The 24190-nt window shown below is 41.0% G+C and overlaps 1 protein-coding gene across 2 annotated transcripts in view; it reads left to right on the top strand.

The window, feature by feature from the left end:
* Positions 1-24190, top strand: part of Samd12 (sterile alpha motif domain containing 12) — a 377093-nt gene that overhangs the window by 152137 nt on the left and 200766 nt on the right. The window contains exon 3 of one of the 2 annotated variants that reach the window (XM_013351260.2): positions 1672-1801. In XM_013351260.2, coding sequence (XP_013206714.2) covers positions 1672-1801 — 130 coding nt within the window. The remainder of the gene's footprint in view (positions 1-1671; positions 1802-24190) is intronic. The other variant, XM_026785912.1, reaches the window with a different exon arrangement.

Consider the following 24190-nt stretch of genomic DNA (forward strand, 5'->3'; position numbering starts at 1 on the left):
AGAGAGAGAGAGAGAGAGAGAGAGAGAGAGAGAGAGAGCGAGCGCACTAGAAATGTAGAAATGGCTCAAGCTCACTGGCGTACCTCCAATAAGGTACAATTATTTGGGATAAGAAGTATCCCAAAGAATTGTGCCAAGTATCCAAATACAGGAGCCTATGGGAGGGAGCCTTTGGCATTTAAACCACCGCACATAATGAAGTAAACAGGGAAAGCATTATTTGTGATTCTTTTGTATGTGGTGGCATAAGGAATCATTCTATTAGAAGCATATTAATAAAAAGTGCTACTCGAGTATTTGCATACTCCCTCTCTCCCCATTTCTTGGTGAATATCTCACTGTCTGTCTGTCTGTACCATTTTCTCTTAATACAGTTTTTTTCTTAAACTTGGAACATGGCGGGGAAGGGTGGTAATTACAAATTGCAAACTAGAAAATGCACGTTGTGTCATAATTCCTTTGCCGTAAATAATGGTTAATAACAAGTAAACAAAGAATAATTGCAGGCTAGACCTACTGCTTTTTGTTGAATGTTCTAAAACTAAAGCAAGTCTTTCTCTGTAAAATAAAAATAAAATGTTCACAAGTATTTGGAAGATATAATTCACACGCCTGCCAATTTAAGACCTTCTCCTTGCCTTAATCTAACAGGTTGGAAGAGTAATGAAATAAGATAATACCTAGATATCTGTACCAATGAGAGTATTTTAAAGGATTCTTGATGCTTCAGCCCTATTCTTTTGGCAAAGACTGGTTCAGAATGATAAAAATAAAACCATTGACCTAGAGCTTTCAGCTAGCCTAACCTAAATTTTTGGGATCCATGAGGGGAAAGGCAGAGCCAAGCCTTATTAGTAAATGTATTTACAACCCATCATTTATCAAAGGCTATGCCTTTCACATCCTGGTTTCTTTTCATTTTAATTTTTAAAAAATTTTTAATTTTTAAATTTTTTATTTTAATTTTTTATTACTTATGCTCAGTGAACAGATCCAGTGAACAATAAGAGGCCTTGACCAGGTAGCTTCTATATAAAGCCTAAGGACTCCCATTATCTTATTACGATTCCCCGCATGCGGACAGAATTGACTCTGTCTTTCCCGCTGTGCCATGACTAATGTTCCCTGGCTTCATGGGACCACCCTGAGTCCAGAGCCCCCAGGCAGACTAGCGCTTTTTAGTATGCTGGCATCTGAGTCCGCTAACACTTCAGTCCTGAAATAATTATTCTCACCTGCTGGGGCAAGTGATGAAGTTGGCAACAGGCTTGTCAGGGAGAAGAGATAGACACCTCCAGCAAAGAAAAGGGTGCTTGACGATGGCTATTTTACCCCTAACACTTAAGTACCTGCATAGAAACCCTATTATCTTGTTGTTATGATATTTAGAAAATTCTACTTTCAAGGGAATTTTCCCAGTAGAGATAATAAGTCAAGGATGAGTAAAATTTTCATTGCCTTTTTCTCTTGCGCCTTTTCATGTGTGTGTGTGTGTGTGTGTGTGTGTGTGTGTGTGTGTGTGTGTGTGTTAGGAGAAAACAAGAGCTGCATATCTTTCTTCAGGGAATCTAGGCTTATTGCCTTTCCCAAGCACACTAGGATGTTGAACGTTCGTGCTTTTCCAGGCGTGGGGCGACATTGACAGACACTCCTTTCCTTCTTTCTCCGCAGTTAGCTACGGTGAAGCTGTCAAAACCAGTGGCCCTGTGGACGCAGCAGGATGTCTGCAAGTGGCTGAAGAAGCACTGTCCAAACCAGTATCAGATCTACAGTGAGTCATTCAAACAACATGACATAACTGGTAAAGTCTGCAGTATCCAAAGACTCTCCTCATTCCCCTCCCCACTTTCCCGCGCCCATACAGCAAAACAGTAGCTTCCTGCTGAAGTTTCCTGATAGAAGGAGGCTCTAGAGCAGGCAATCAACTCTAGGCCTCATGAGCCATGGTACTGAACGAATCGGGTGGTTCATAGAGAAAAGTAGATTTTGAGTATCTAACACAAGTTTGTGGGGTTGGGGGCGGTTGATCCGAGAGTAAACGAGAACGCATCCGTCCTAATGAAAAGAAGAAAAGTCTGTCTAATCAACATCATTTTAGGATGAGTGTGGGGATTTTGTGAAGATGAAGACTCTGTCTGTGGGAGAATCTCCTTGTTTTCTGCTCATTAAATCAAGCGTATTGACTTTGCTGACATATGTGAAACTAATGATGTGGAAGAATCAATAGGAGAAAGTCACTTTCCCTGCCAAACCAGTCCTATCCTGTCAATCATATAGCTGTGAGGTACTGAAGGCGTAAGTCACAAACAATGCCACAGCAGTTTGGAATTATGATTAATAGGGTGGTATTTATTTAAAGGGGAAAAAGCTTACAGATCACCGTCAGCCCTCTGCGCAACCAGGAAGGGAGTCTAGTCTCCCGCGGAGCAGGAAGTGAAGAGAGAGAGGAGAGGGAAGTGGCCACTTTTTTAAAGGGAGAGAGACCACGCCCCAATGGGCTGGTATCTCAGCGGCTATAAGCTGGAGGAGCGGAAGGACCTCCCGCAACAAGGTACACTCTACTTTGTTCCCGCCCAGAGGTTGTCTAAGTTTCTGAAGTGAAATTGTGTTTGCTGCTGTCGCTGAGATGAACACATTGAAGTCACATAGGGAAACAACATTTCCATCGAGGATATTAAAGCCTTCCATTGAGAGAATAAGGAAGAAGTGTTTGGGTTCAGAAAAGCAGGGAATGGCGTGGGTGAGAAATTGCTGTCCCCACCTTCGTGCCCACCCCTAGAGTAAGGAGGAACATATCTGAACTTGACCTGGGCCTAGATTCTGCCTGTATATTGGCAGCTCTCCTACATGTCCCCTTCACAGCCATGCATGGAAAGACAGGCCTGAGGAACTATGGGAAGAAATGCTTGAGATCCATGAGTCTGGTCTAGAACCTTCCTTTCTTCTGATGGAAAACTGAGCCCCTGGTGGGAAAACAAATCGCTTGCCTCGGGATAGTCAAGCAACCCATATACCAAACCTTTTCCCCAAGTCCTTGTTCTACCTTGACAAATGTCCACCTTTCTCATTCTGATCACTTATATTACTTTGGAGGAGGGTCCATTAAGGAAAACGTACTTCCCTTGAAGTTCAGTTTTCCCATGCATCTCTCCTGTGTGGAGCCGATCTTCCACCTCCCCCAAATAAAATTTGCCCAAGAGTTCTCAAAGTACATTCAATGGCGTCCTTGAACCCTAGGGAAACAAGGAGGGGGTATGTCAGGTGGAGAGGAGGGTGTCACACAAGAGCCGCTCGCTCCATGGCTGACTTACATGCTTCATTCAGTAAGGAGGGTTATCAAGATTTTTTTAAATGTTCAACTGAGTAATTTTAGTCTTGCTATGTAAGTAATAGGAAATTACACAATAAACATGCCCAAGTATATATAGTTCAATCTGATTTGACAAAATAGTGCATTTCTGACTCAAAAAAGTTCATTTTCTGTACCCGACCCCCACCCCAGATACTGCTGATGGCCCTTTGGAATGAAATCCCTAGAACTCTAAAGGTAGTGAGGAAGCATAGCCTCGAAGTGTTTAGATTTCACATTCTAGTCCCTTGGCTTAAAGTGTCTGCACAAGGAAAGCCCACAGAGGGTCTGTTGATCTACTCCAAGAGTGATCAGTCCATCAGTAACTCTGCCTAGCAGATAGCCGTTATCTCCATCAGATAACGGCTGCTTATCATCCTTTAATCGTCCTTTAATTCCTGCCTGATGGAGTAGAGACAAAGCCTTTTCACCGAGTGGTATCAGGAATTATGGTTTGCCCTCCAGAGACAGGTGAGTCTTGTAAAGGCTTATATAGAAAGGACAAACAGTACCCTCAGAGCGAACAACTTCAGAGTGTGGGAAATAACAAGGTGGTGGCTACGTGACCTGAAATAAAGGAAGGGGCATGAGGTGTGTGTTGTGGAGTTGTCACACGGCTCTAGACTGAATCTTTGGTCTCCTCAAAACACCTGTGGTGTCTGTAAAGCCACGACACGGGTCTGAGCGCAAGATAAACTGCTTACTCTGGCAAGCTATTCAACCTCACTTCTTTGTCTCCAAAATAAAGACAGTACTTAAAACATCACAGAGTTGTGAAAATTAAGTTAAATATTATAGGTAAGCCACTAAGCCAACCCTTCTACCTCTAAGACTATGCTCTTACTTATTTCAAGCCTTATCTGGAATTGTGTAAATAAAAATCCCCAGACTTTCTTCTAAGATCAACCTATTTCTGGCAGGCAAAGAAAGCAGAGAATTATTTGGGGACTTGGGGAACAGAGAGAATGATTTCAGGCTAACATTTGGCCCACATCTTTTTGACATTCACCTGTTGAAAGCCACAGAACACCAATCCCTTCCCTTGTTCTCTGACCTTAGCTCCTCTTCAAATGAATGTGTAGCACCTAAATCATCCCAAATCCTGTGTGACCAGAAACTAGCTTCCAGAATTTATACCGCTCTGCAGTAGCTGGTCACCTGACATTCGATGCTTTGGGAACTCCAGTACCCTCAGAGTCTGTGACGATAACCGAGGAAGAGAAGTTCATTCAAAATAAAAATGAGGCTAAGAGCATAGCTAAATTGGTAGAGTGCCTAGCTTGTCCTTCACAAAGCCCTGGGTTTGGTCCCAGCACCACATAAAGCAACTGTGGTGGTATACACTGGTAATCTCCCCACGTGGGAGGTAGAAACAGGAAAATCAGGTGTTCGATGTTATCCTCAACTATCTAGTGAGTTACAGGCTAGCCCAGGACACATGAGACCCGGTCTCAAAACAAAACAACAGCAAAAAGCAATTAAAATATAATGTCATGGAAAGTCTCAATAGCTTGTGCAACCCGTAGAGTAACTTGGAGAAATGGCAGGAGCTGCTGTCAGAAACAGACGGAAGCCCAGAAATGCAGCCCTACCGTAGCTCCATGCACTGAAGGTTGCTTCACGTTTAAATGAGAGAGATAGTTCCAGTACCTCTCTCGCGGTGCTGCTGAGAAAGGTGACCACATCACAGGACACATACAATAAACATGGAGTGCTGCAGTTTTCCCATGTGCTGTCCTGGCTTCCAAGAAAGCAGGCCACACATATAAACCATGTTGTATTCATCCAGCTCTATTATCCTGAACACTGGAAGAGTAGCGCCCAGAGGGGAAACAAAATAGTTTGGGCTGGCACATACCCTGTGCTCCTCTGAAAGGCTATGAGCAAGATTATTTACCTGTCTGCCTAGGGATGCTGTTCATTTGTTTTTCTTTAAAACAAGGATCAAGAGGTTCTTGCTCACAAAGGGAACATGTTCTGTCAGTCAGTGTAACATGTAACATAAGCGCCTCTTGATTTCGAGGCAGCCAGTTCAATGGTGGTAAAATGAGCACCCATTAAATGGAGAGAAGGGGAGAAGCAGTAGGCAGGTTTCCTCAGTCAAATTACTCTTGATGTTCTTCACCCCAATTTTTAAGACACAGTAAGCAGCTGCTTGATGTCGCACAAGCTAGTCTCCCTCAGTAGCATGAGAGTGACGTTTAACTTAAAGGGTCATCGGGAAGATTAAATGGGATGGTGTGTGGGAAGGGCCAAACTTAATGCTGACAAGCAGTGGGCAGGCATTCATTTAGCAAGTGTTCATGGTGCACTTGGCTCTCGGTGGGTTTGAGAAACAAGGAAATTAGGTAATGGGGGATCCATGCGGGTTGTGGGGGTCCTGAAAACACTGTCACACCATTTTGTGTTAGCTAATTCTGAATGGAAGGAGCTGTTTTTTCACGTCTGAGTTGTAGATAACTAATAGTACACTAACCTCCCACTTTTGTATGCACTTCTGCCTTAAATACTAATTTTAATTACTAATAGAATATAATTATTGATGATTAACAGCAGCTGAAACTATTTAGCGGAACTTCTGCGTTTTGTAAGGCTTGCATTCACCTAACTTTTATTGTACCGTAAAGTTTCTTTGCTTACTCTTCTGTGCCCAGTTTCTAGGCTCAGCTTCGTCATAGATGTACACATAGGAGAGAATAGATGGAATTTTTAGGGTTCTGTATGGAAGGCCTTGTAAAAAAAGCCAGGACTTGGGTAGAACAAATTTTTATCTATTTGCGTGCAAATTATGCCCACAGAGGTTTGCTGACTCCTCAGCTTCTGTGGAGAAGTGATCTTGGCCTTGGATCTGCCCATTGATCTGAGCCATCCTAACTTGTATCTGTGTCTGCTGCTGGGTTCTTTTTGAGCTAATTATTGCTCCTTATCTGTTTCCTCAGTCATGAATCAAATAAAATTCTTAGGTGGCCCGACCTTGTCAGGAACTTGCTTAGGGACTACCTGTCCTTACGCTTCTAGCATCCTTTCCCCCTCAGTCTCTGACTGCTAGAACTACGGGAGTGGGCCACCACGCCCACCTTGATTTTAACCCGTTTGAAATTTACATGTAACCTTAAAACGCTTTTGTATTTATACTGTTATGAGCAATTCCAGTATACTAATATTTTTCTTATGCCTTTGTTTCCAGGACATTGAATTGTAACCAGATTTTCAGTTTGGTTGTTGTAAAATCTAAGAAAATATATGTTTTAACTCACCAGGGCGTCAAAGCCTTTATAAGATTCCTTTTAGGATTTCTGATAATAACGTTGTGCTCGGAAGGCACCTGCTATTTTGCAGCAGATGTGTTTAATCAGACGAGAAGTTACTTGTGTTAATTCCCTGCAGAAGCGTCCTTAAAGAGAAGGAAGGTGGTCAGAACACTGGAGAGACATTAGGATATATAGATTGAAATCATCAGCTTAGGTCTGAAGGGAAGAAATCCACCTGTTTTTCTCTGCTTGCCAGATTCCTTCCCTAGCTTCCTGGGGCCTGGTTTGGAATGCTGATGAAGAGGCTCTGTTAGGCCTAAGCATAAGCTCACAGGCAGTTTTCAGATTCCCTTTTATGCACAGTTAAGAATCTTTTCAGGTTGGGGGGAGATTTCAGCCCCTGGCTGTGCCAAGTTTTCCTGTGGTAGCTGCTAAGTCACCTCAACTTCTCTGGCTTCAAACCCAGTATCTGTGAGGACTCTTTTTTCCCTGCCAACTTTAAAGACTTATTTTCATGAGCAAGGCACTCACAATTTCTCAGAATATAAAATATTTTTAAGCTACCTTGAATATATGTATGAATGGTTTCTGTTGGTCTGTTTCATGCAACAGCAATGTGTGTGCTTTACATGTCTGCAGGAATAGATCTTTTAAATATCTCTTGCAGGTGTTCCTTATATTCTCTCTCTCTCTCTCTCTCTCTCTCTCTCTCTCTCTCTCTCTCTCTCTCTCTCTCGTGGAAAGGCTTCTACCATTACCTTTCCCCTTGTTCCACTGAGGATCATGATTAACACAGAGGCTCACAACTGGTCAAAATGCAGAGAATAAAGATCAGTGGAGCGCTCAGTCACAAATGGGACATCTAGCTAACACCTCCTCTCCAAGGCTCAGTGGTCGTTGTTGAGAACAAGGTAGAAAGATTGCAAGAGCCACTGATCAGGAAAAATCAGGTTGAAACAATGTTTTCTGAACTTGGCAGGACCACTAATATACTCACAGTAGCCGTGGTTGTCTGCATAAGCCCCATTTAAGAGGATGCTACTCAATATCCTTGCATGAAAAATGAAGAGGAACCGTGAATCCTCTCCCCTCACTAAGCTGCTATGGACTGTGTGTGGTTTCTATAGTGGGCAGAGTCTGTTCTCTCTAAGGGCGTGGCTCCTGGTAGGTAACCACACTACAGTGGGTGGTCACAAATCCAGGATTATATGGAAAGTACAAATTGGGATTGATGAGTTATTTTTTAAAAGACGTTTGGAATGGGATGTAGATGGGGACAGATCTGGAGGAAGTTAGCAGAGGGAGCTGGACATGAATATGACCAAGCTATAGTGATGAAATTCTTAGAGAATCAATAAAAATGTCTTTAAAATACACTAGTGATATTCATGTCCCTAAAATTTGAGTGTTCTGCTTAGACTGTGGAGTAAAGAGAACCACTTTATCCTTTTCAGTCTTTTTGGATGTGACTCCATGCATTCACTGGCATTGTTCTGCCGAGTGCTGATTTTTCTGAGCCCCCTACCCCTTTAACCTTCTGCGGTTTCTCCCTTTATTATGGGTTGTTCCCCATAGGAACCAATGTGTGTGTAGTTAACAAGTATCAAAAGAAGCGGAACAATAACTTCTGTGACGCACCCATGAGGACACCAGTGTATTCCCCGGCATAACCACAGGAAGTGCGGACGGATTTCACTGCGCTCTCCGGCATAACCACAGGAAGTGCGGACGGATTTCACTGCGCTCTCAGGCATAACCACAGGAAGTGCGGACGGATTTCACTGCGCTCTCTGCCTGTTTCTCATCCTCACTCTCCTTCCCCTGCATCTTGTGGTCTTCTTTTCTCTCCCTCTGTATTTTGTGCCGTTCTTTGCGTTGAGTGCCTCTTCAAGCATTTCTTCATATCTGCACAGTAAAATACCTAACATTAGGACCTGAGTTGTCTCTTAGGATGTTTCAGTAAGAGCATTGATTTTTAAGTCTTAATTCTTTTCAACAGAAAACTTACTCGCTACTTATTTGTTGACTTAAAAAATTTCTCAGCATTCTTAAACCAAGGGTTCTGGGCTTAGGTTTCTTGATTTGGAGGCTGTAATAGACTTTTCTAGTTGGAAAGGACTGTCAGTGCTGTCCAAGGTTTATTTAGCCACATAAAAAATGGGAAAAAAAATTTGTTCACAAATAAACCCAAAAGTTGTGAAAAAGACATCAAAATATTGACATTATCCCTGATACTTTTTAATGACTGCCAATTGAGTTTTTTCCTAAATGAATGTACTAAGATAATTTTCCCTCAAAAGCAGGCATCCCATCACTGACATTCAGTTCATGGCAAAAGAAAAAAAATAAGAAGAAAAAAAAGAAAAAAGAAAAAACGAAAAGAAAGGAAAGACTACCTCAGGTTACATGCCAAGACAGAATGTGGCACTGGGCCAAGCACATGCCATCCAGAGGGCAGAAAAAATCCTAGGAGGATTAGTCAGGCAGTCTCTAATCATCAAAATCAAGATGATGTCCCCAAGCAATCCACCCAGGTAGTTCTTAGTCTCTCCTCCCCACTGTCCTCCGTGGATGGCTATCCAACCCTTACTTGAACACTTCTTGGTGAACTGCGGAGCTAGAGAGTTGACTTAGCAGCTAAGAACACAGGCTACTTTCTTAGGTTGGTTCCCAGGCCCGCATAGTGTCTGTAACTCCAGTTTTAGGAGATCTGATGCCCTCTTCTGGTCTCTGCTGGAACCAGGCACACATACAGGAAAAAATTCACACATGTGAAATAAAAGTAAATAGACCTTTTTAAAGGTTAAAATAAATATTTCAAAATATTAGCCTTTTATGACATCAAGTAATTCCCAATAGTTAGAAACTTAACATGTACACACACAACTGTGAAGATGAAGAAGAAACTACAAGATAAATGGAAACTTTGGAATTTCATGGTAATAGGAACAATTTCATCAAATGTTTATTTGATGTAGTAGTGACAGAACTGAAAGGGCAATTGTTCCATTAAATAGCCATATGACAAAAAAAGAGAATGATATTATTTAAATGAATTAAATTTCCATCAAAGAAGTTAGCGAAGGAAGAACATACTAGTGCCAGAGTAGAGGGTCAGAAACCATACATTTAAGAGCTGAAACTAATAAAGGAGAAAATGTGCAGACCCTAAAAAAAATTACAAAGATTAATTTTGATAAAATGCCCTAGATAGACTGAACAAGAAAAAAGACAATATCGAGAAAGTGGTTTAATCACTAAATTTTAGATAATTTAAGTATTATTATTATGCGATTAAGTAAGTGTGCTATTATTATCTGATATAAACTATGCTTATGCCAATACATTTAGTAGCATGTGAGAAATGTGTGCAAAGATGTTTATGACAATACATTTAGCTGTATATGTGAAGTGTGCAAATTTCCCCCAAAATTCTTAAGTTAAAACTGACTCCAGTAAGATAGACAACTTAATTAGCCACATATTTCTTTGTGAATTAAATTTATGCTTAGAACTTTCCACAAAGAGAAGCCTAAGTCCTGAAAGGTTTCTCAGTCAGTCACTCCAGGAAGTAGAAGGAAAGGTGTGTGTGGAGGGGGGATCCTTCAAATCTCAGAATAATCATTATCAAAACAAGAAAAAAGATACAAGAATTATAGACTCTCTTAATACTTGTAATTATATAATTAATATAGACCTAAAAATTTTTGATAAATGTTATCTCAATTTTGCCTATAGAAAATATCATACATGCACACAGCGGGAAGAGAGCTTTGAAAAAACTAGTCTTGTATTTTTGAGGTTAGTGAAGTAAGGTCAGGAGGGTCAATATAAAACTCTACTGTAGAATGAATGGAAAAACTATTTTCCCCTTTTTCTTTTTTTTTCTCCTTTGTTTTGTTTGATTGTTGAATGAAGACCTTACAATGTTCCTCAGAGAATAGAATATACTTTCATTTGCAATAGATGAAGAATAAAATTGGCAAAATTTAACACTTATTCATCACAAAATGTCTCAGATAAAGAATAAACAAAATCTTTATGATAAATAGTATCTACAATAAATGTATAGCTAATGGTTTAAAAAACTAGATTTTTTTCTCCTAAAACTCAGAGCAAAGCAAGAGGAGATATTCTTCCCGTCTACCAAATATGTGCACAAGATTATGAATGGGAAACAAAATAAGTAAAAAAAAGTAAAGACACAAGGATTATAAAGGAAGAAGTAAAACTATTATTTAAGTAGAAATATTTATACAATATCAAGGATACAAATAATCAAGGTGAATTCTTACAAGAACTAATAATTGAATTTAGGAAACATACAGAAAATAATAATATGCAAAAATTAATATAAAACATACATAACTATTCAGAGAATTACAAAATATTAAGCTGGGTAATGGTAGTGCTCACGTTTAATCCCAGCACTTAGGAGGCAGAAGCAGACAGATCTCTGTGAGTTTGAGGCCAGCCTGGTCTACAAGAGCTAGTTCCAGAACAGCTAGGATTGTTACGCAGAAAAACCCTGTCTCGAAAAACAAAACAAAACAAAACAAAAAACATAACAAAACAAAACAAAAAAACTGCTAAAAAATCGAAAGTCTGAATAAATGGTGTTCCATCCACATTTATGTGATAAATTCTCAACATTAAAATGTGTATTTTTTTTCCAAGATGATTTCTATCTCTACTACAGTATCAAAATTCCAGGAAATATTTTTTAAGAGCAACAAATACATTAATTTTAAAATCATGTGAGAATTTAAAGAAGCTGGAGTAGTGACAGCAATTTAGAGTGTGTGAGGACTTGCCCACTTGACTTCAGGACTTACTAAGACAAACTATAAGGACAGGCTTCTAGACCAATAGAACAGAACAGGAGTTCTAGAACTGCACTCAGACATGGGTGACCAGTGAATTTCAAAAATGATACTAGAGAGAAAGGTGAGAAGATGGCTCAGCCAGTAAATTGCTTGCTTGTGAAGGGAAAGAGACAGGAGGATCCCTGAGCTAACTGACCAAGTCTTGACAAATCAGTGTGCACTGGTCTCAGGGAAAGAGCCTGTCTGTGTTAGGTACTTTTCTGTTGATGTGATGAAACACCATGACTAAGACAATTTATAGAAGAAGGGTTTTCCAAAGGATGTTCAATCATGCCACAAGGTCATGTGCTCAACTATGTTCATAGCAGCATTGTTTGTCATAGGCAGAACCTGTAAACAACCTAAATGCCCCTCGACCAAAGAATGGATAAGTAAAATGTGGTACATTTACACAAGAGAGTACTGCACAGCAGAAAAAAATATCGACATTTTGAATTTCACAGGCAAATGGATGGAGCTAGAAAACATCATTTTCAGTGAGGTAACCCAGTCACAGAAAGTCAAGTATCACATTTACTCACTCATAAATGGTTTTTAAGCATAAAGCAAAGAAAACCAGACCACAAATCACAATCCCAGAGAACCTCAACAACAATGAGGACCCTAAGAGAGACATACATAGATCTAGAAAAAGACAAGATCTGAGTAAATTGGGATCATAGGTACCTTGGGAGAAGGTTGAAGGGGATGGGAGAGGTAGGGAGGGGAGCAGAGAAAAATGTAGAGCTCAATAAAAATCAAGAAAAAAAGAAGAAAGGTTTTATTTGAGCTTAGGGTTCCAATGGATCAGAGCCCATCCCCTTTACTGAAGGGAAGCAGATGGGCATAGAGGGTGGAAGAACAGACTAAGAGCTCACATCTTAACCATAATAAGGAATCAGACACAGGGTGCTGGGAATGGCAAGAGGCTTCAAGCCTCAGGGGATATGCGTCCCTCAACAAGGCCATACCTCCTAAATTAGCAGAAACAATACCAGCAACTAGTACCAGCATTCAAACCTCTGAGTCTTTTGGGGGACTATACGCATTCAAATCACTGCACTGTCTTAAAAAATAACAGCGAAAAGTAGGAAGACATCGGGGGTCAGCCTCTGGCCTAATATGCGTACACATATGCACACATCCTTTAACACAGAGAAACACATAAACACAGATAATACCAAAGCCAGTGAGAAAGACTGATCTTATCAATAAGTCATACTGGAAAAACTGTAAGTAAACTTCAACCCCTGCCGTAACACCTAAATGTAAAATCTAAATTTCTAGAAGAATAACACACGAGAAAAATCTTTATATCCTTGAAGATAGATGCAGATTCGCTAGCAAGTCCCCCCAAAGCACAGCTTGAAGTGAAATTGGCAAATTCATCAGAGTTAAACCTCCTGTTCTTCTAAGCATTCGTCAAGCCTGGGAAAAGGCCAAGTCACACCAAGAAGGAAGCAGTTTTTAAAGAGTCCTTACAATGCAATGCATAGGACATGAAAGCAGAGGGAAGACTGTTTGAAGAAAGGAAGTGGACCAGGTGAGGGGACAGGGGTGAGGAGAGGGCAGGGGGGGAAGGGATGAGCGAGGACAAAGTGTTGGCATATATGCACGAAAGTGCCGTAGTGAAATTCATCTCTGTGTGTGCCAAGTTTGAAAAGTTAACTCAAAATCTTTCTGTGGCAAAGGTTCTTATAGGGAGACTACATAAATGACACTTTGAACTTAAGAAGACAATCGCTCTGCACAAAAGATACCTTCAGAGGGATGACACTTCAATTGACCATTAGCAATTTACTGAGGGAAATGGAAACAAAGCCACAAGGAGATGCCACTTTACACCTGATGTAATGAGAAGTTCAGACACCAAACTAGGACCGAAGGTTGCTGTAGACGCCATATAAATGGATCTTTTGTGCATTTTGTGAGCACAGTATAGTACCACATGGCTGGCCAACCTGAGCTTTTAGAAAGTTAATCCCAAACTTAAGGCGATGCTTCTATTCCGTTCTGAGAGATTTCTTCAGGGGAATTGGAAATAATTCCTAATAAAGGTTTAAGTCCACTAATATTGGAAGGAGCTTTACTTAGAATAGCCAGAAAGTCTCACCAAACCTTATGTCTATCAAGAGGGAAAAGATAAGATAGGATATACTCACCCTCACATAACTGCTCAGAGAGAAAACCAACTGCAAATCAATGTCAGGTTTGAAGCACATGTTGTATTGAATGCAATGAGCTTGGCACAAAAGAAGCACACCGTGTGGGATTCTAATTGTATGAAATTCTGTGACAGAGAGGATCCACCTGCAGGTATAGTGGTTGAGTCGATAGCTCCTGGGGTAGAAAGTGGATGGGAATGGCCTGCAAGGAAGAGCAAAGGGGCTTTCGCCAGTGGCGAAAATATCTTATAGCTCTATCAGAAGCTTTCATGCTGTTTCAAATGTGTGGGACTAATTGTATGTAAGAGTTATGTCTCTATAAGTTGAGTTTTTAAATATTTATTTTTTGTCTTTGAGTGTTGTCTCAACATGAATATGTGTGCACTATGTGTGCTTCTAGTGTTCTTGTAGGCAAGAAGAGGGCATCAGATGCCCTGGAACTGAAGTGACAGATGATTGTGGGGCACCACGTGGGTACTGGGAATCAAACCCTGATCCTCTGCAAAAGCAGCCAGTGTCTTCATTGAGCCATTGCTCCAACCTCCTAGGAAGCTGGTTTTTAAAAACTGATGCACTTCCCTGAAATTTCAAACAGCATACTGATTTAAGGGAGAAAATGACAGTATTATCTTACACGTTTCCATCCTGGCTATAGTGTCACTTATAATCAAATTGAGTGGATATTGATTTTAGAATCATCTCTGTGTAATAAAGTTATTTACACAAAGATTGAGTTTGTAAATCCACTTTATGCATTTCTTTCCTCTGGAAAGAATAATCTGAATATACAAAGCCATTCTTATAAAGAAAGGCATAGTCTTGCCATTTGTGCAAGATGACTATCCTTGAAGAACAAAACTCCATTGCCTTCTTAGAATTCTGTCCATCTGGTTATACATCAGTGCGTCCAGGACTTCTAGATATCCCCAGTGAGTTAAATTGTGAAACATTGTCTGGAAAGTACAATTGTCACCTTTACATCTTATCTATTAACATTTTTAAATTAAAAACTGCTCTCACACCATTTTAGAGGTTAGCGTTTGCTTAAAAACAAAACTCAAGATTTAAAACTGTAATAAATTTGGCTTTAAGAAAAACACACATCATTTTTATTTTTCCCGTTTTCATCACAATGCAAGACCGCTAATGCAGAGAAACTACTGCAAAGGCACACATTGATTTTCCGAATGCAAGATTCATTTAATATTAGTGCTAACACTTGGTGAATTACAGTGAAAGTTGCAACCATTTGAGCTATTTGCTTAAGAACGAAAGGAGTGTGTGTACTATGGAATCGTCCTGCATTAGAGGTCCTCTGGCATCTTACATGATAACAGTTGTTTCCCAGTGACTCCGCAGGCTTCTCAGCCAAGCAATAGAGTATCTTGTGTGCAGATGCCATGTACTACCGAGCTCAGTGCCTGGAACTCACCGTTCAGTGCTGAAGAATAAGTAGCTCTTAACAACCGTGCACATTTTTACTGGTACTGAAGGAAGGATTGGTGTTCAGTAAGCCACTCACAATATGTGAAGGAGCTAGCTGTGCACTTCTGCACCACTGCACACACCCCGATTCCAACTTGTTGTGAGGACCAGATGGTTAAAACATGGCAAATACTTAGAATGGTATTTGGCACATTGTAGAGAAGGCAGTACACAGTATTACTGTTATTTAATTTTTTTTGAGACAAGGTTTCTCTATGTAACTCTGGCTTTCCTGGAACTCACTGTGTAGACCAGGCTGGCCTCAAACTCATAGAGACCCACCTGTCTCTGCCTCCTGACTGCTGGAATTAAAGGCATGTGCCACCGTGTCCAATTTTCATGATTACCATTCTTAATCTGTATTTAACTAACTGATAGGCATTTAACGGGAATGATAGCACTGAGGAAGATAGGATGGAGCTGTCCTATTAGTGAAGAAGAAACCACAATATCGCTGTTCTATAGTGTCAGTCTGGAAGGAGTCTCTTCCCATCTTCTGACTTATTGTCTGCATTATTGCAGTCAGAATCATAAAACTCATTTGCAGAAGAGAATACAAGTTTCCAGTTACTAGACTATTTGCAGAGCTAGGTTAAGTTGCTCAAGGCATTCTTGTGAAAAGTCCATAGTTTTCTTATTAGTTACTTTTCTGTTGCTGTGGGAAAAATACCCCCACCAAAACCAACACGGGAGGAACGGATTCATTTTGGCCTGTGGTTTCATAATGGCAAGAGTAGAAAGCTGGTTGAACCCATTTCATCCTCACACATGAAGCAGAGAGAAAGAGCAAGAAGTAGGGGCAGGCTGCAAGCCCTCCATGCTGTCCTTGGTGATAGACTTCCTCCAGAAAGGCTCTATTTTCTGAAGGCTTGATAACCTTCTCAAATGGGGACCCAGCATTCAAATACAGGAGTCTATGGGGGAGAGTTCCCATTCAAAACCATCACCATGACCATCAAATTCCAAAGAGCAGCTTGAAGGTCTTATGAAGATGGACTTTATCCATTTATTCTTCTTCCAGAAGATCCTGTATTTTCCATCACTAGGTTGCCTCTATGGTCTCCTATCAGAATATCTATATTATATATTATGACATTGTATATAAAGTATATATAGTGAGATACTATATTAAATAACACTAAAATCTGTGTCTTTTACTTAAATATTGAATATTGAATTTTCTGCTCCCCTCTGAAAAATTAAGTCAATTTTGCCTGAGGTTTCTTCACTGTCCCCACTTGCTTTTTGGCTCATTTCCTCTTAATCCATTTTTTTTCCTTAACAAGTCACTGTGAAAATTGTTTGGGTTTTGTTTGTTTGGGGGAAAGTTCTGGAGTCAGATTGTATTATCAGAAAACCCCCTATTTTTCTCTCACTTCCCTTTGAAAATTAAAATCCCACATGCTCATCAGAACAGAAACCCAGACCACATGGTCAGAACCCTTGTAACTGTCTTACTGGGTTCAGAGATTAGGCATTTATAGACAGTTAGACAACTGGACCAGGGATTCTTTTCCTCTAGGTGTCATCGTTATCTATCTATGTTACTGATGGAAGACCCTGAGGTCTGCATATGGGAGCTAATTATGTCTAAAATCCTACGGAATTGCCACAATGATGTGCAGCTGTCTTCGAGAGGTCTTTGCTAACAGCATTCTCGGGACATTTTCTTTAAACTTCTATGACTCCTGTTGAGATTTTCTTCAATTACCTTATTAGCTTTAGGATAATGTTACTGTTAGAATCAGCTTGACAGGTTTTCTATTTTTGATCATTATGAACAACCAGAGGAAGAGTGGACCGTGGCAAGTCTGCCATTTATTCCAATCCCCTGAGAGTTTACTCGTTGTGACCTTGACCAAACCTTTCTTTGTCTTGGGTTTCCTTTTCTTGGAAATATGATCATGGGGATCACAGGGTATGGGTCTTTCTATGTTGGCTTCAAATGCTAGGTTGGGATCCTCTTTATACACGTAAGATCCCTAGACTGGAACTTGTGGGCAGGTTCAGACACAGGCAAGAACGCAGCCCCTTAAACTGTCTGAGGAATAGGCCTCTGGGCTTGATGCAGGGTCTGTAAGGACTTGAGAAGGACCTCATTAGTAATTTGGTCTTGCCGGGCGATGGTGGTGCATGCCTTTAATCCCAGCACTCGGGAGGCAGAGGCAGGTGGATCTCTGTGAGTTCGAGACCAGCCTGGTCTATAGAGCTAGTTCCAGGACAGGCTCCAAAGCCACAGAGAAACCCTGTCTTGAAAAAAAAAACAATAAAATAAAAGTAATTTGGTCTTATGAACATCTCTTAGCTTATGGTGGCTCCCAAACATAATTTCAGATGGGGTGAAACCTTGATATTGTGTCTACTTGGCCTTTAGAAGTGTGTATTGGTTTGAATAGGAATGGCCCCATAGATTTATGTGTTTGAATGCTTAGTCATAGGGAGTGACACTATTAAGAGGTGTGGCCTTGTTGGTGTAAGTGTGACCTTGTTAGAGCCCCCTCTAAAGGATATGGTGTCCTGTAGATTTTTCAATAAATCTCTCCCACCAGGGAATAGGAACAGTCTGGCACAGTGAAGGAGTGAGTCAAAGTATCTTACCGAAGTCCATCATCTGAGAAGTTAGCCAGGGGAAAAGAGTCCTTTTGCTGCTTTGATGATTGTCCATTGAGACATCAGTGCTTCGAGCAGCTCTTCAAGGACTGAGTGGGCTGCTCCTGTGTTAATCAGTAATTTAACAGCTTTGTCTCCTACCTTTAATGCTACACTGAGCTCCTAAGGGCTCGGTAGAGGGGAACCCTGGCCCTGTCATTCCTTACCCAAATGAAGGTCAGGGCATCCTTCTTCCGTCTTCCAATTCAGGCAGTCTTTCTTCCAGTGTTTCTTTTTGCTTACAATATACACATTGGTCCCTTTCTAGCCTTTTGTGTTTCCCAGCATCTTTGGCTTCCCCCTCTGGGAAGCCTGTCATCAATCTCCCTGAGTGCTGCCACCACTGCTCTGGCCAATTTCTTGTTTTGCTTTTCTACAAAGTGTTTATAAACTTTGAGCAACAGGGGGCTGGAGAGATGGCTCAGTGGTTAAGAGCAGTGCCTGCTCTTCCAAAGGTCCTGAGTTCAATTCCCAGCAACCACATGGTGGCTCACAACCATCTGTAAAGAGGTCTGGTGCCCTCTTCAGGCATACAGACAGAATATTGTATACATAATAAATAAATAAATATTTTTTTTAAAAAAAAAAAAACTTTGAGCAACATCCAGTAACTGGGACCTCTTCATACCCTCAAACCCTTCTAGCTTATGAACTTTCTTTCTAATATATGGGGCCAATTGCATAACAAAAGCAATATTGGTTGCCAGCTAGTTGGCTAGCACATACGGGTCTGTAGGAGTGAACACACCCAGTAAGCCTCACAGAGTCTCTGCAGCAACCCAGCAGGTAACTTGGGGGCTCTTGATTAACCTTACGGACACTAAAGACATCGGTGGATTTTTTTTTTCTTTAGCACCTGCCTTCAACCCTGGCAAAAGTTGTTCAGAACATCCTTACCTTTGTTTGTGTTGGGGTCCCAGTCAGGTCAGGCAGAGGGAAGAATCCACTCTCCTGGGGCTGTATTGTCCTCAAGAGGTCCTCTTCCTGGTCCAAGGGCAGTGTTTCTACTCTCAAGCTGGCCCTTACCCTCTCCTCAGTCATGAAGAGGGTGGCCAGGAGCTGTTGGGAATGTAAAAGATAAAACTCAAGGAGACTAATGAGAACCTGAGGTTTTTCAGAGGACAGTGAGTTTTGAATTATCTAGTTATTCAGATTATTGATTGAAAAGTAGAAATAAACCAAAAGGAGGGGGGTAGAAAGAAAACCTTTGGTCCTGGGCCCACTGGGAATACCTCCCTTAAAAGGAGGCTAGGGCTTCCTCAGCCCCGGGGAAGTTCCTCCCGGAGCCCCCATAGCCAAATTGACTCCACATGTGAGTCCCAAGGGGGCCCAAGGTAGAAGGGAGAAACTACCTTCCTCACCCCAGCTAGGGGAGCTAGTCTTCCTCCACAGCATGACCATGGGTCTTACAAGGGCATATGGAGGGGGAAAGGCACCTTCCTCTGTGGGACTGAGAAAACAGACAGAGGTTTGGGTTTCTGAGTAACCTGGCCAAACCAAGAAAATTCAGATCCCCTACAAAAGGACAACACAGGTCTTAACTTCCCCCCAGAGGGGGAGTGGGGGGTCTTGCACTAGAATACAACACCGGTGCCTGGTTTGTCATTCTGCCTCTTGCTGTGATAACCCGGTACCTGGCATTAAATGGGCATCTAATAGTGTCAATTGGATTAATTCAGTCCTCTTGCTTTGATGGTCTTAACACTCAAAAGCCTTTCATCACTTCTGCTAAGGACATTCTGATTGCTTTTTCTTTTTCAGATTTGCCTCCTCTTCCCAGAGTTCATCCTACCCTTTGCTGTCCACAGCTTCTAATAATTGTTCTCTATTGACGTTCTAGTCTGTCTTCCCATGTCATTCTTAGAGAAGTCCTGCTTTACAGTTTTAAAGAGCTGCTCGTTTGGAACTACACTAAGGCACAGAATGCCGTCGTTAAGCATGGCTGACGAAGTGTGCTGAGCAGACTCTCCAAACTTTGAGTTCTCTAAGCCCTAGGGCAGATCTTCTCGGGATATTTTGGTAAACTGTGTCTATAACGGGGCTCACTTCTGGAGTGACTGGCAGACTACAATTATCTTTCTCTAGCATTGGTTCCTCGGATATTGGTCAGATCCCTTCTCTCTTTCCACGTCTATGACCAGCCACAGTAATGACCCCAGCTCTCAACAAAAATGAGTACCAGTTTAGTTCACACTGAGTCCCCATCTTTGGGAAAAGTGTAATTTCTTTGATTGTGCTTTTTCTGTCTGGTACCTTCTTCCCCAAGGCTTCCCCAAAGGAGAAGCTTGCACAGCTTTTCTTAAATTCATTAAATTTTCAGCGTCTTTCCCCAGCAGTTGTACACAGCCCGCAACATAAGCCATGAGGACATTAGAATTCTTTCGGGGGAGAACAGACCGTGAGCAGTTTTTAAAGGTCACATGCTAGGCCCTGTTTTTCTTCATAAATCTTTTAGTAGATGATGAGGCAGAGCCATCAGCAGGTGGAGGGGGTCCTATACTCTTTCCAGAGTCATCTTAACCCCGAACCTTCAATTAAGTAATAAATTCACAGTGATGATCTGCTGAGCACATAGGAAAAGAGAGTGGGGGACAATAAATTTTTCTCTGTAAAATATGCCCACGTGAAGTCCCGGGCGCACTAATGGAGCCCATGGAGCAGATGGGAAGGACGAGATGGCAGGTGACAGGTGCCGCTACACAAGGTGCACGGGAGACCACTGAGGGCCCGAAACGAGTTCCGAACATGGTCGTCAAATGTCCTAGATGTTCCCAGACTCTCTCGAGTTTTGTTAGGTGTAAAGAAATCTCCCGTTGAGATGTGGACCACATTTGAAATTTATTGAGTATCATGTCACAGATTATCTAACCTTAGAACCCTGTTCGTGGAATGTTAGTGCGGTTCCCTTTTCAGATAGCCTACAGTTTGTGTGTTTAAAACAAAGAGGGGGGATAAGGAAGAGAACGCAAAAGTGGAAGGAAATAAAGGAAGGAAAATAAATGATACCGATAGACTTAATCATAGACGTGAATGAAGTCGTCAAAGGATTTGAAATGAAAAGAAATTAATCTCAAAAGAAAACAAAGTGAAAAGGGGAATTTGATCCAGATTCCATTGCCAGCAGATGGCAGCACTCTGCTCTCCTGACACTTAAGACTAATTTTTCTTTTCTTTCTATTTTTTTAATTCACTCTAAGAAAAATTCTGCCATTTCTACTCTCATTGTTTTGCCTTTGTTAATTAAATACTCACCACAGCCATATTACCTACCATAGAACTGCTAACCTGTTGCTTTTAATGTGCAGTTTGAGGTGGGGAGTATTTTATATCAAGGAGAAGATTGTCTTAAGAGAGTCGATACTCTCTTGTGATGTATCTATTTCAGACGTCATCATTTGAGATCATGTAATGCTGAAGTTATTATTCAACAAGAGAAACTGCTACCTTTTAATTATAAGTAGGAAAGACACAAAAATTTTCTCAACATCCTTTTTGAGATCTCTGACCAAGCCGCAGAGACAGAATGACTGAAAACAATGGGGAAAGCAGTCCTCACTGAAGTGCTACATGTTGGGGGCCTGTGTGTGCACGTGACTATGTGCATTTACCAGATGATAAAAAAATATGTTGGTACTTCATTGTTTTCATTGAAGAACGGGTTGACTTTCTTTTGGGATGTTTTTGTGGTTCACATCTCTTCTTGTCACGTTTGTTGTACACATTTGAGTTGGCTTTTCTTACAGAGGACAATTTAAAAGAATGGGTCAAGATTAAACTGGATTTACGAACAGGTCTCCTCTGCTCCCTGGAAGAAGTGACGCTAAAAATGAATGTTTCATAAACCACTTAGGGCAAGGCCATGCTAGATTCAGAAGATCAGAGACCCACTTTGAAACATTGTGCTTTAAAATGACAGTCATTTCGAGTATACCTTAAGAAATACTAAGTTAGAAGTCACAAGTAAGCTGCCCTTCATCCTAGAAAGGATCCATGGTAGACACTGGAGACATGGGAGCAGAGGGGATAAATTCAAGGAACGAACTGCCTGGATGTGTGGTGAGCTGTGCACTTGCCAAGAAGCTTAGGGCAGGTGTTCATCCAAAATGAGTCTCAGACTCCTCATCTGCAGAGCAATGCAGTTGGAATAGAAAATTCTCTCAAGATGCTTAAACAGTAAGATTCTAAATTGGGCATTTAGCAGTTGAATATTAAATAAATCATTGTTAATAATAGGTTATTATGCGAGATGATACTGCGAATTGCACTACTCACACTAATTTATCTAATTTTGTTTCAGTACCCACTTATATCTTACACTGTGAGAAAATAATAACATTTCTTTTCATCGCAAATATCCACTATTTTGGCCCTTTCATTTTAGGGGATTTTTTTTTCTTTATTCTGGCCATTTGTTTACTTACTGAATATCTCATAGTTATTTCTTTTGAAGTTTAATTATTTACTGATTAACGAAGTAATTTGTAATTTATTACAAATTGCTAAATACAAATCATTCATTACCTACTAATTGTTTAATTATCTTTAAATTAGTGCTCATTAATTTACTCAATAAACATTTGCTGAGCTATTACTGGAGGGCTAACTCTGGTAGAACAGAGACACGAAGAAGACAAAGAAAGAGACGGGGCTCATTGTGTAAGGGTGTAACTGTGTTCTGAAGCCAAGTGTTTACTAGTAGACCTCTCATGTCCCAAGTTTTCTTCACTAACCCCATTCTGCATAGCTCCATTGTTTTAAATCCAGAAAGTATAACACTTTCCCCAAAACCACATCGGCCAAATTGCTAAACACTTCTCCAAACACGCAAACACTCTGGAAAAAAAAATTCAAAACACAAACACATTAAGTAACTCAACAAGATGAAATGTTAGTCTTAGATAATCAAGCAGCATTCGGTTATGACTCTACACATACATGTAGGTATTAAGTATTTGCGGTCGGTGAACAAAATAGAGACAGATGCAGATGCTGCAGTGGCGGAAACAAGCTTGGAGGAGTTCATCAGGGTGATGCTGGCCGAGAGGCCTCCCTCTGATTCTATCTCTCTGGTTGTCCTCAGTAGCACTGGCCAGGTTAGCCAAGCCTTAATGAGTGAAACTGTATGCCAGAAAGTGACTTGATTTCCACGTAAGGCAATCTCCACAATCCGGGATTTTGGCAGCGGTAACATTTAGCTCAACAAGCTCCCTGTTATTTTAGGTGAAGCCAAGTCTTTGCTATTTGATTCTGTTCACGTTTAAGGGTTTCCTTGAATCCAGCTGACTCCCGAGGGCCTGTTAGAGGTGATGGGATAGAATGGCAGTGTCACTGATTATCCTGTCCCAGAAGTTGAGTGACATTCCCTGATTGCGGGGGGGGGGGGAATAGTAGTGCCTTCTGGTCAAAATTCTTTCCCATCTCTTCTAACTTAATTAATAGTACAATTAATTTAGTTAGTAATCGGGAATCTAATCATTTCATATAACGTTCTCTTCTCTTTTGCATCCCACACTTAATGTCATCACACTGATTTAGATGAGTAATACATGTTGCCAACTGCCTCTTTGATTCCACTTCAGGAAAACTGTTGGATTCGTGAACCCACTTTCCCTAATCTGGTAGGAATAAATCTTGCTCTCTCCTTTTTATAGCTCTGACCACTGATGTCTGTGCTTTGCTGTGATGTGGGAAATGGCTCCAAAAATCTTTAAAGCAGACGGGGAAAGGCTCACCAGATAAATGACCTTGAGAAAGGACTGCAGTGGACGAGTCATTTGAGTTATTTGAGGCCATGGGCTTTGTCCATCACGGAAACCTCTCTCTTCAGTCTCACAGGGCACAGGCAGATTCCAGTGTGAGCTGCCACTTCGGCTCATGGAATGTGACCGGGAGACTTAGCTGTCTGCCATGTGTGGGCAGATTGGACAGCTCATCCTTAGAACATACTGAGGAATGGAGACTGTTTATCCTAGAATGGGTTACTGGAGGCCATGGGCTAGAAGGAGATGTAATTCTACCAAAACCTCACCAAGAGTCAGCTCTCTGGTATGCTCATCTTGAACATAAAGCAGAAGACACAAATTCTTCTTTAGTCATTTTTTTTTTCAAATTAAGGAAAACGTTTTGTCCAAAAGTATCTCCTGTTATTTTATAGCATAAGCAACTAATTATCTCTATTAGTCAACACACACACACACACACACACACACACACACACACACACTCCACTACCATCAATGCCACCACTTGGCAGTAGGGTTGTTTTTACCCTTTCAAGTAGTTTATCCTCAAATTGTCTGAATACAAAAGGAAGCGTGGCCATCATGGCAGTGTGGATCTTTTATATCTATCTTAATTCTTGATTGGGTACAATCTAAACAGTAAAATATCTTATATGGAAAGTTGTGTGGTGGTTTTTCATATCTC

The sequence above is a fragment of the Microtus ochrogaster genome, linkage group LG3 (assembly GCF_000317375.1).
Source record: "Microtus ochrogaster isolate Prairie Vole_2 linkage group LG3, MicOch1.0, whole genome shotgun sequence".
NCBI classification, from domain to species: Eukaryota; Metazoa; Chordata; class Mammalia; order Rodentia; family Cricetidae; genus Microtus; species Microtus ochrogaster.